The sequence below is a fragment of the Penicillium waksmanii genome, assembly GCF_028829765.1.
Source record: "Penicillium waksmanii strain IBT 27052 chromosome Unknown utg000010l:1.0-3698451.0:1.0-3701458.0, whole genome shotgun sequence".
NCBI lineage: Eukaryota > Fungi > Ascomycota > Eurotiomycetes > Eurotiales > Aspergillaceae > Penicillium > Penicillium waksmanii.
The window spans coordinates 1266594-1279004 of NW_026643256.1; the positions used below are offsets into that span (position 1 = coordinate 1266594).

At 49.0% G+C, this 12411-nt stretch overlaps 4 protein-coding genes across 4 annotated transcripts; 2 read left to right on the top strand and 2 right to left on the bottom strand.

The window, feature by feature from the left end:
* Positions 1-206: 206 nt before the first annotated feature.
* Positions 207-2557, top strand: sly1 (syntaxin-binding protein; the record flags this gene model as incomplete). The annotated part of the gene is made up of 4 exons (XM_057271665.1): positions 207-243; positions 362-581; positions 654-1036; positions 1098-2557. The coding sequence occupies 4 exons, from the start codon at positions 207-209 to the stop codon at positions 2555-2557; spliced, it is 2100 nt and encodes a 699-aa protein (XP_057115853.1).
* A 1366-nt stretch (positions 2558-3923) lies between these two features.
* On the top strand, positions 3924-4355 carry N7481_012447 (uncharacterized protein; the record flags this gene model as incomplete). The annotated part of the gene is made up of 1 exon (XM_057271666.1): positions 3924-4355. One exon carries the CDS (start codon positions 3924-3926, stop codon positions 4353-4355), a length of 432 nt encoding a protein of 143 aa, XP_057115854.1.
* Positions 4356-5156: 801 nt separating this feature from the next.
* Positions 5157-7619, bottom strand: N7481_012448 (uncharacterized protein; the record flags this gene model as incomplete). Its single annotated transcript, XM_057271667.1, has 5 exons — positions 5157-5805; positions 5855-6500; positions 6553-7046; positions 7111-7133; positions 7206-7619. The coding sequence occupies 5 exons, from the start codon at positions 7617-7619 to the stop codon at positions 5157-5159; spliced, it is 2226 nt and encodes a 741-aa protein (XP_057115855.1).
* Positions 7620-8806: 1187 nt separating this feature from the next.
* On the bottom strand, positions 8807-10151 carry N7481_012449 (uncharacterized protein; the record flags this gene model as incomplete). The annotated part of the gene is made up of 4 exons (XM_057271668.1): positions 8807-9189; positions 9293-9749; positions 9811-9933; positions 9999-10151. The coding sequence occupies 4 exons, from the start codon at positions 10149-10151 to the stop codon at positions 8807-8809; spliced, it is 1116 nt and encodes a 371-aa protein (XP_057115856.1).
* Between the last annotated feature and the right edge of the window lie 2260 nt (positions 10152-12411).

Here is a 12411-nt window from a genome sequence, read left to right on the forward strand (position 1 = left end):
TTACCATATATGTGTATCACTGTGTATTACCATTCTGCGACTGCCATGTGATCGTTATGTTTGCCTTGTTTACACCCCCACACAACCAACAAGGCATCCCACCGTGGCCGGAGCCGGACTCGGACTCGCACCCGCCCTCGCGATCTTCTCCTATCGTTGATTCCATGTCGTGAGCTGTCTTGTCTCTGCCAATTCTGCTTCCTGCTATGGCGCATCCAATGTCCCTCCGAGACCGACAGGTCGGTAGGTGATACTGCCCCCTTCCCCTTCCCTCTCCTTAACATACCTTGACCATAACATCACACAACATAACATATACCCCGGCCCTGCCCGCAACTGGATGGCTGACCGATCTGTATAGCTTCCATTCAAAAGCTCCTGAACCTCAACCATGACCCGCGCCCCACAGATGATGGTTCTCATGACCCATCAGGACAGGCTGGTCTTGTTTCCACACCTATCCTGAACGAAGATGGTGATCCCATCTGGAAGGTCCTGGTCTTTGATGGTATGGGCCGAGACGTTATCAGCAGCGTGTTGCGGGTCAATGACCTTCGAGCTTGGGGAATCACTATACACCTGTAAGCTTCATGATCTGCTTATGTGGCTTGTTTCCCTTGATAGTTTCCGTGCTAACCATGTACCGTCTCAAGAAACATCAACTCTCAACGATACCCAATCCCAGACGTCCCCGTGGTCTATCTGGTCGAACCCAACGAAGCCAACACCCAAGCTATCACTCGTGATCTCTCGAGTGGCCTCTACTCTCCCGCCTATGTCAACTTCCTCTCCTCTGTTCCCCGTCCACTTCTCGAGGACTTCGCCTCCCAAATAGCCACCTCCGGCGCATCAGAGAACATCGCTCAGGTCTTTGACCAATACCTCAATTTCATTGTCGCAGAGCCAGATCTCTTCAGCCTCGGACTTGGTAATGACGTCTACTATAAACTCAACAGCGCTAAATCAAGTAATGCGGAACTGGATGATGTGATCGATAAGGTAGTGAGCGGTCTGTTCAGCGTGAGCGTCACAATGGGTACGCTATCTCTTCTCTGATGTTACTCCTTTCCCACAATTCGAACTAATCAATAATCCAGGTTCGATCCCAATTATTCGATCCCCGAAGGGTGGTGCAGCTGAGATGATCGCCACTAAGCTTGATCGCAAACTCCGAGATCACATTCTCAACTCCAAGGACAATCTCTTCTCCGGCAACCAGAGAGCTCTGCCGGGCGTCCCCTCGAGCCGACCAGTTCTGATTGTCATGGATCGAAATGTCGACTTGGTTCCCATGCTATCGCACTCTTGGACATATCAATCCCTCGTACAGGACGTCCTCCAAATGCGCTTAAATCGAATCACCCTCGATGATGAGCTACAGTCCGGCAAAGTCTCGAAGAAATCCTACGATATTAATAGCAACGATTTCTTCTGGCTACGAAATGCGGGCGCACCTTTTCCCCAAGTGGCCGAAAATATTGATGCCGAACTAACACGGTACAGAGAAGATGCATCCGATATCACGAGAAAGACCGGTGCTTCCTCGATTGAAGATCTTCAGAATGATAGCAGCTCTTCCGCAAATCACCTCAAGGCTGCCATTACGCTGCTTCCCGAATTGCGAGAGCGTAAAGCCACTCTCGATATGCACATGAACATTGCCACCGCCCTACTGAAGGGAATCAAAGACCGACAGCTGGACGGCTTCTTCGAGCTGGAGGAAAATATCACAAAACAAACCAAGTCACAGCTTCTTGAGCTGATTAATGATCCTACCAAGGGAAACAACCCGGAGGACAAGTTGCGTCTCTTCGTTATTTGGTTCATCAGCAGCGAGACTGAGTTGAGTCGCGCTGAGATCAGCGAATTCGAGGAGGCTCTGACTAAGGCCGGTGTCTCGGATGTGACGCCAATCGCATATCTTCGACAGGTTCGCGAGCTCACACGCATGACTATGATGACCACCGCTGCACCCGAACAACAGTCCAACGACCTTTTCCGCGGCTTCTCATCCCTCTCCAATCGCCTCACAGACCGCATCACATCCAGCGGCCTGGGCGCTAACTTCGACACCCTTCTTTCTGGCGTTAAGAACTTCCTCCCCGCCAACAAGGACCTTACCGTGACGAAAATCACAGAGTCCATTATGGACCCCACCGCTGCTTCTAGTTCGGCAATCGCCAAGACCGAGAACTACCTCTACTTCGACCCGCGGAGTGCCAACGCGCGTGGCGCCATGCCTCCGGGTTCTGCATCCCGAGGCCAGCAAATGCCCGGTGGGATCCAAGGCCCTGGAACTGGTGCTACCTTCGGCCAACGTCGCCAGGCCTTCAATGAAGCCATCGTGTTCACGGTTGGCGGTGGAAGCATGGATGAATATGGTAACTTGCAGGACTGGGTGGCTCGAACAAGTGGGCCACAGGCGGACGGTGCGGCGGCGGCTAATCGCAGCGCTGCGGCTGGTGTTCGCCGTCGGGTTGTCTACGGAAGTACGGACTTGATGAATGCCAGTGAATTCTTGTCTGATTCATTGATGCCGCTGGGCAGAGAGTGCTAAACTAGATTGGATGGATACCCCTACTTACTATCTCCGGTCCGCAGATATTGACCGGCAGCAACAAAATATCAATGCTGTAAAACATAGTTATAATTCAAGTATCGCATTTGATACATGGCTACAGCAATAATAGCTGGGATTGAATTGTCTTCTCCCTTCTCCCAAACTAGACCAACTCTAGAAGCTAGTCGCTGCCTAGAGTGTAAGCCGCGTACATTCATAGGTGATTCATGCCCAAGGACAGTTTTTTCTGTTGCTTTGTTCTTCAGGGAGGAGCACGAGCACTGTACACCACATCGTTTTGTCTAAAAAAAAAACATCCAAATACTCACCCCAATGAACTTGCCTCTCCCACCATTGCAATCGATTATCCTGAAGTCTATGAGTTCCTTGGCGGTTATGATGGGTTGAGCAACCGGCAATGCCCGTGTCAAGCGCGAGCTTTTGATGTCTTAAACCACTCTGCTGAGCAGAAGGCCGATATCAACCTAGCTAACTACTACGATACTCTCATTGAGACCTCCGGCCAAGATCTCCCTAGACCCGTCAACGCTTCCGCCGACCCCCCTCTCGATTATGGTATTTACAAGGCCTCTAGGGCCAATGAGCGTACCCATTTCTCTTCCCTCCAGGGCATGCACAACCGCCAAGTCATTAACCCCAAGATGACTCTACACTGTTCTTCCAAAATGTTGTAGAAAATCTAGTCCGATTACAACCCTTTCACTTTAGATCATTGCCTACATATCGGCAACATTTCAAGTATGATTCCCCGACTACTTTGAAATTCAATTTTGATTCAAACACTTTGTCTGATGAATATAGATTGATAGCGTATGCCTGGCGGTGGTGGCAAAGTCCAAACCCGCTCTAAACATTGCCTCGCCACACGCCTCCTCCAACCAAATGGTACATTACTATCACAGGCTCACAGTGAGGGACTTTAATCAATTTCTCAATCGAATAAGCACTCAAGAGCAAATTATGAGAAGTTGTATTGTGTTGGTGGCAGATGGTTCATTGGCTTGTTTATCCGCAACCATGGTTGGTTCAAGAGCATGCGCCTCCTGGGGCGACGGTCTCGAACGCATATCCCCAAGAAATGTGACCAATGAGCCCAGTTGACAGCTACTGTGGTCATTTTCTATCTCATCTATTCAAGCCACGCATATCGCCTCATTTCCAACGAATTCCTCTCCCCGCCAAGATGATGTCAATTCAAAGTCATGCAGTGATATCCAACGCCACACTGCATTATAAGAATCCAGCATCGACCACGCCCATCTGTTCTGATCCAAGACCAACAAATTCTTTCGTGACAGACCTTCTTTGACCAAATAAGCTTGATCACGCAATAACATCTAAAATGACTGATCGCCACGGCAATTCCACCTACGCCGAATATTACGATTATGACACAACCGGAGCTACATACGATACAATTGGAACATCATACGAGACCAACGGAACAACCTTCGATGCCACCGGCTACGGAAACTATGATACTACCGGCTTTGGAACTACGGGATATGGCACCGATGCTGTAGGCAATACATACGGTACAACTTACGACACTGGTCGTGGTATAACGGCCTATGACCCCAGCAGCGGTGCCTATGATCAACATCTCGACTATCGCACCGATAGTTCCCGACGACATCACCGTGAGCGCCTCGATCCGAGTGGCGTCTACCGACACCGAGATGTCGATCGCCGCGACGATGGAACTACTCATGTTCATCGAGAGTACGATAACCCTAATACCGGCACCAGCTATCACCGCGACTATGAGCGGTAGATCCCAAGGCCTGGCGGGTGCCGGGAAATTTAAAGAATTCTTTGCCTTGTGATGATTTTGTCAAGGCATTTGTATGTTTAGAGAAATGACGTTACGAACCCTCTCTTTTTTTTTGTACGAAAAGATTGAAAGAAAACTTGAAATCTCCGGGTTGGACCAGTATTCGACTCAGCAGAAGGAAAAAAAGTTGAAAAAGTCTGTCAAATCATCTAAAAAAATTTGATTTTGATGCGTTCAACTCTTGTTTCTTAGCGTGCAAGAAAATATTATGATCTTTTTACTGATAACGTATTCATTTTTGCTGTTCACTATAGAACATTAAAATAGTAATTTGCTATGGTAATAAAATTCATGATTTTCACTTGTCAACTTAAATCACACCCCAGTAGTAGTTTGTTCCATTGTTTCTTTGAGCCTTGGAATGCTACTCCTGGTACCTAGGGCTTCAAGTCTCCCTATCTTCAACTATTTCGTCGTTTATTATCTACTACTAGTAATTTGGCTTTAATGTTCCCACACTGGCACTGGCTAGCTTCTATACAATCATTTAGGAGGATACTGAGTATAGCGAATGCAATTTCATTATATATTCCAACGACCGTTAAAACGCCCGATGCTATGCAAAGATCATCGAAAGGGGTTTGACAATGCCCATCAAGAACCAGCGACAGGGCAGGAACAAAAGGGAGAGAGAGAGAACGAACGGCTAAATGACAAGACTCCAGGCCATGCATCTGTGCAAAAGCAAAAAAAAAAAAAAAGGTAAATGAAGGACAAGTAAATACTGCTTGAAAATGAAATTCAAGCGCTCGCTTGGAGGTTTCCCGTGTAGACGCCTTCGAAGTCCAACCCAGCTAGCATCCCGTTCACTCGGTCGATTTCACGACTCAGGTCCTCGACGTTGACGGCAAGACTGCTCACCTCGTCGAATTTCCGGCGACGGTTGGCGTCGGCGATCATCTCGGATACGAAGAATTTCTGTTCTTCTAGGACAATGAGTCTATCGCGTAGCGATTTTTCTTCTGCTTCGAGCGCCGATACGGCGCTGCTTGTATCGCTTGCGAGGCTGCTGGTGCTTCCGCTGGCGGCGACACGATTGTTATATTTAATGGATGCAAGTGCGGAATCCTGGGGCTTAGCACCAGGCGCCGGCGAGCCATTTACTGGCGTGTTTGGTGACGATGTGGCGGGGCTAGACATGCGTCCCCCGCTCGACGGTGCATGTTTTAGGACCTTGGGTAGGGCTTTCAGAGGTAACATATGGAGGTGGAGGAAACTGCTGGCTTGTTGGTAGATGGCCTTTTGCAAGCGCTTTTGGGTGGGGGAGTTGGTGGGTAGGTCGCGGATTCGTCGAGCCGCAACATCATATTTTGCGAAAGAGTCCATAAGTCGCTTGCGTACTTTGGATGCATCTGCTATTTGAGCCGACGAAGGCGGGCGTCTTGGATCTCTGGGACATCGTTAGCGGAGTTTCAGCCAAGATTATGTTGTAGACATACTGCAGTGCGGAGAGGAGCTTTTGGAATTTAGGCATGTGCAAGCGAATTCCTCTCTCGAACTGGATCAGATTGTCGTAAGACCTGACCTCTGGAGGCTTGTGCGTGATATCAGCCTCAAAGTCGCGCCGATCAAACAATGTAGACTTGCAATCCTTGCAAAGTCTCACGTCGATGTTGAGCAAATTGTTAGCGGCTACTTTCTCTGACGATTTCGAAACTATTGAAAATGTTAGAAACAGTCGGAAGCAGACGAGAACTATTAGCAGCTTACCAGGTGCAATGCTCAGCCCAACTTCACTAGAGCAACCAGTTCCAACGTCGCCGCAAACAACTCGTCCACAAGTTCTGCAATGGTGCCTTCGAAAGGAATACCCTGAAAAATCCTGCTGGCAGAAGGGACACCGCGACACACTAGCATCATCCTGCCAGCTTACAACCGTCTGCTCCAGAGTCTTTCGCTGGTCACTTTGCCATCCAATGGAAAAGAGTTTCGTTGCGCTGGGTTGAATTTGATCGGGTGGTAGACTGGCCAATAATTGTGTGAGTCGCGTTAATCGCTTTTCGAGGCGCGAAACTTCGAGGAGATCCTTATCGACCATTTGCTGCCGGATGGATTTAAATGAAGCCATTCTATCTCTTGACGCCCCTAAGACTTATATGAGCTTCGTAGCCAGACATGGGATTTTTGCAAAACAAACCATTGTGATCATTGTAGCCCTCCCTCGACTTATAGCAAGTCTCGCAGACACGAGCCCAAATACCTCTGATAGGTTCGTGCTGTGCCGCCCGCGAAAGCTTCATCTGATACATTGTATGTTCTTCGCAAAAGAGCTTCCCACATTTCCGGCAATTAACGCATCCATTGGTGGCATTTAATCGTTGTCCGCATGAGGGTTCCAAGCACACGTCGTACATACAAGCGGCTTGCCAGTGTTCCTTTGTAATGAGGTCTTCGGGGTCGAGTAATTTCGGGGGTTCGGGGGTTGGTATATGGGAGTGAGAGGCCAGTGGACGGCTCGAGACCGAGGATGCTTGATTCTCATTCGACTCGAATACATCCAGACCCTTGAGCTTTTGGTTTAACACGGCCAGTGGCTGAAATCTCTTTGCTTTTTCCATCTGGATCTTGAACCAATCCTTAACCTCATCCTGTGTGCCATCTTCCAAGTTTTGGTGAAGGTCGTCGAGATGTCTGCGGACATGTTAGTGGAGGGGTTGAAGGAATTATAAGGGGGAAGTGGGTGTTGCTATTGTACCTATTAAGTTGAAGAAGAGTCACCTAGTAGCAGTCAGTATACAAGATTTCAATGGTTAAAGCCTTATGCGCCAATACGCTGGGAGGTAAACTTACCATCTCTTCGCTGCAGATCGGGCATGATAGCTGCGCCCCGGGAGCGGCGGGCGGCGCGGATATCGAAGTGTTGCCATTCTCTAAGGATATTCGTGAGGTGAGGTCTTGAGTGGTCGAGGAGTACTGCGATACAGAGGTCTGCGAGCTTAGAGAGACGCTGCTAGCAGCTGGCGATAGTACCCTCTTCGGCTGCGGGGACGGGGACGGGGCTGAGAGCGCACTCGGAGTGCCCAAGACACGGCCTCCACCCAGCGTCCTCCGGGACATGATTACGGGGACATGAGAAGAAGGCGCAAAGGTAAATGTTTCAGCCCTGAGGTTGAAAGAAGGTTGCCCGGAGGGACAGTTGCAGTTGGAGATAGAGTTGGAGTTGTTGACTTGGAGCCGCGGTGATGATGCGGTGGAGCCTTGCATCCTTGTGGCCTGAGGCACTAGTGTCTTGGCAGGAAGCATGAACTATGAACCACTACAAGAAATATATATGATGATTGTGTGAGTATGTCCCATTGACTGGTTTGATTGACTGCATGATTTCAAGTTAAGAGTACCATATTCTGTTATGTGTTTTTGCAATGCATGTTGCTCTCATCCAAATCGATAAGTATAATCTCGGCTAATCCTCACGTAAGGTGAGACATTACTGCAAGACTGACTTGACTGTATTCATACACTCTCCTACCACCCTGTAAAAATTGATAAAAATATGAAATAAATTCAGCAAACTCCTTCCCGTTGATTCCGACAGGGAAGCAAAAAGATATCTCAGGTAAGGTTTGTAGGAATAGCCGAACGGGGGGGGTCGAACCCCCAACCTTGAGATTAAGAGTCTCACGCTCTACCGATTGAGCTAGCCCGGCTGGGCTGTTGTTTGGGGGAGCAGTCTTTGCCTATATGAATCAAGACTGTGTTCAATCCACCTAGGCCCCACGGAGCCACCCAACACCACCGGCGCGGCTATACTGACACCGCAAGCTGAGTGCACCATGCCCGGGAATTTGATCATTATCAAGATCTACGAATATCTCAGTATACTATCCACGTGATTACCAGATTGCTTTGCTCTCTGATTTAACTAGTTCCGGATTTGCGGGTAGGGCGCCATGAAGGATTCGCCAATGGCTTGGCTGTGGAATCACCGGGATCTAATACATAGATCGAGACAGGGATCCCAAAGTTACACATACAATAATTCCATGCGCATCGAACTTAATAATTGCCGGCATTTGTAATGTCTATCAGTACTGGTATAAGGGGTGCCTAGTACTAGAACGAATACTTGGTACTGATGTCAATACTCGTGTTCGGTGTGAGGTTGCCCATTTCACTACAACCTTGGAAAAACGAATGCATGTATGCATGGTCTAGCATTATAATTCAAGTTTGACTGTGAAAACACCCACTATCGAACCCTATTTATGACCGTGACACTGACACTGACATTTCAAGTACATCCGCGGGCCAAATTGGAATTTCTGAAAATCGGAGCTTAAATATATTCCGAGGACTCGTAATCAATAACTCAATTATTCATGAAATTTATTTTTTCCAGAGAAAGATTATTATACTATACTAGGTAGTAATATACCACACCTCTCAGCTCCCTATGAAGTATCATCCTCCGAAACAAAGAACGTCTTTTGCACATTCACGCCGCTAAAAAACGTCCCATTATTTGGTTTAGGATTGAGATCTTCCTGGCTACTGGTTCGGCTGCTCCCCTGATTTGAGGTGTGGATCGTGGTGATCACAGCATGTGAATCCTCTGGATCTAGGTCCGGGCGCCAATAATGGGGCCCGGAGGGATCCGACCGCACAGCGTTCACGCTCGAGAGTGGGACACTGTTACCGGTACGCTTGCTCCGAGACCCTGCAGAGCTGGGGTCGCGAAACCAGCGGAATAGGGGGCGAAGGGTGACGAGGCTGCCTGCTGCGATGCCCAGGCTGGCTTCGACATTGGACCAGATCGAGATGTTGGAGGTTGCGTCTGGAGTGGAAGATGTTGTTAGTATAGTGCTTTCTCGAAATTCGACTCGCGAATTGTAGGACCCCGAATGAGGATGGCCTGGAGATTTGAAGAAAATTCATACATAAGAAGTCCGGGTCCTTGTAGTCGTGCAGGTAGGGAATTCGAATGATGACAGCGGCACTTGCGACGCAACCCATGCCCAAGATACTGGCGAGCGCAGCCTTCGTGCGTACATTCATTTGTAAGTTCCACACCAGGAAGACTGGCAATATGCCGAGGGTAAAGTCACAACATGTGGCAGTCACACTGTAAACGTAGGCAATGGCGATAATGCTGTCAAGATCCATGCAAGTGCCGTTGGTAAGGCCACGGGCTCGTTGCCAGAAGAAGGAAACGGGGTGACATTGCAAAGTCAACATGAACCAGAAGATCAGGCCGATAACCGTGGTCACAGCAATGACGCCCCAAAGGATCGAACGATGCAGACGGGAAACAGTAAGACGGAGAAGGGCGACGGCGATTGAACACTTGCAGACAGCGCATACCCAAACATAGCTTGTTTGACCAAGCCACCACCACTAGTATAATTAGCCTTCATTCGTATATGTATGGGCTTAGACTGGATCGGGTTGAGCATACAAACATGGCGGTCTCCATTGTGCCTCGTCCTCCCTCAGCGACTGGGGCAAGTGTTCTGGATCTTTGACCGATTCCGTAAAAAGCGCCTGTGATACCACAGAGTGCAAAGAGCACGTTCAAAAGCTGTCGCATCGCAAAGTGTCAGTCCAAGGAAACAGATTCACGCATGTGGTGCGAGGTGGAATTACCATGGCAAACACCATCAGCGCATCATCCCAGCCAAAGGCCTTGACGATCTTGAGCCGGACAAAACATCTCAGGCAAACTGCAATGAAAGAGAAACCCAAGAAAATAGTCGTGACAATGAAGATCGATAAACTGCGACCTTCCAAGGGTAGCATTGTGGTGGCCGGGATCAAAGACTGTATCAATCGAGATTCATCGTCTACCCAGAGTAGAATTGCAGAGGCCTCAGAACTCCCTCTCAAGAATGCCAATCAAGAATTGTGTATAAGGAGAAAAGAAGGAGAAGAGAAGCGGCGAAGAATCAAATCACCAGCCAAACATTGCCATCCAGCGGCCATTAGTGGCGAGAAGGGGGTTTGGCCGCCGTCCAAGCGGGTCCGTCCTTAGTCTCTGGGGCTAGACACGCAAGAAACAATTTTCTGAGCCTCGCGGCTACCATCGTCAAACTGATCAACAAGACCCAAAACACTTGCGACCCGCATCGGCAATCTCAAGGTGAACCCACGGGATGGGTTGTGGGGTCGAACTTAGATGACCCTGAGCTATGAGAATTTGGTTGGTGAATTGGGGAAAAAGGCATCCAATACGGAGTAGAAAAAAGCTAGAAGGTCGCAATGCAGCTGTCATCGAAACCCTTTCAACTCTAGATTTCTCATTGTGGCCTTCGGTTGTCGCGTGTACTGAGGGGCGTCCCATGGACACATTGTGGAGGTACAAAAGTCAAAAAACCCCAACCCGAAGAGAAGGTTGCGCGGAGAAGGCAACCTAGCAGCGAAAAACCTTGTTCTTGCACAAGACAAATGATCATTGAGTGAATTTCATTTGCGCATCAATTGTTTGGCTCAGAGACGTTTCCTATTTCTCGTGGCGTAGCCATGTGGCCTACCAGTGTCTGCCAGTGCCTGCCGGTACCTAACAGTGCCTTGGTTCTAGCTCTTCCACAAAGTCCACTATTCCCTGCTAGGGCCATATGGCCTTGTACACTACCACCCGCTCAGGCCCCCCGCCTACCTCCGCGAGTTTCATCGTCGGGAACATCGGCGACATCCCTCAAACAAGTTCGCCTGCCAAAGGGCTTCCATGGGTTCTACCAACGAGCGTGTGCGAATCTTGGTTAGAGAGTGGAGCCTGGGTCTTGGCCTCCACATGCAGAGCCTAGCTTGTCTGTTCGACCGCTCGAAGTCGTGTCGAAAGGGGGGAGACCGTTGCCACCCTAGGGCGAACAGCGCGTTAAGACGATATTCTTGGTGGATCCGTGATCCCCGTGCCCCCCCCTAGCAGCTGACGATTTCTTCTTCTCCCCTTCGGTTGCAAAGGCGTCCCGGCAATAATTTGACAGGAGGGGGAAGAAAGTCTCGGTTAGCTAAGGATACTGGCAATTGCTGGCGAGATCCGAGGTATGAGTACACACATGTTAATAAAATGTGGCGATGGTGAAGTGAGGAAGGCGAAGGGTACAGTGCTCGATAGGAAGAACTGGTGGAATCAATCGATCGAGCACGTCCACCTTGGGTATGTATCTCGATACTGGCATCGAGATCTTCTTGATAACAGCAGTATTTGACCCGGCACATTCTGAGACCTGATTCATGACAATCGGCAAGTGATGGGTACCCTGTTCAGCCGATCACTCTGGATTTCGTACATATGTACTCATAGTAGCCTCCGCCAGCACGAAGTTGGCATGATCTGCAGTCGGAGATTACCTGACAATTCTGGCGTCTCCACCGTTAAGCCAAGTGGGTGGTGGATCATTAGGGTTATGCAGAGATGCCGCCTGGCACGTTACGAGGCCGGATAGCATTATGCAAGCGCAACAAAGACATTGTTACAATTTACTTTCAATGGAACGAAACTCGAGTTACTAGTAACTAGAGCATCAGAAAATCGGTACCATTGTATCTGAAATCGACCACATGGCAAATGAAACTTCCTGCTAAAACTCTTGACCTGCGGAAGTCTCTTTATCCCTCGATCCGGGGAGAACATTAAAGCTAGGCTCGAGGCCTTTACTCGTATCCTCTATTCCCTGGTGGATCTCTGTTTAATTAAAAGTTCGATCGCCATTCTGATTTTGCGACCTATATTTGGAGTTACCTTCGGTCTCTGCCGGTGTTCCAGATGAAAGGCCCATTGCACCTGACCATGGAACCGACGTTAGCCATGTGGTTCTCCTTTACCCTGTTCCGGGTATTTCCTGTCCATCAATGCGACTCAATTGCTAGTTGCTCGTATTCAACGATGATCGTTGAAGCTAGTGAAACGGCACTCAATAATGATCTTGGTCTTATATACTGTCCCCACTGAAAGAGGTTGTCCGACTACGAGTATGAACGGAGTACAAAGCACCCCGTACCTGGGTCCACATCCAGCGGCGCGCAAGTTGCTATCCGAAGAAAATATCGGCCCGACTCC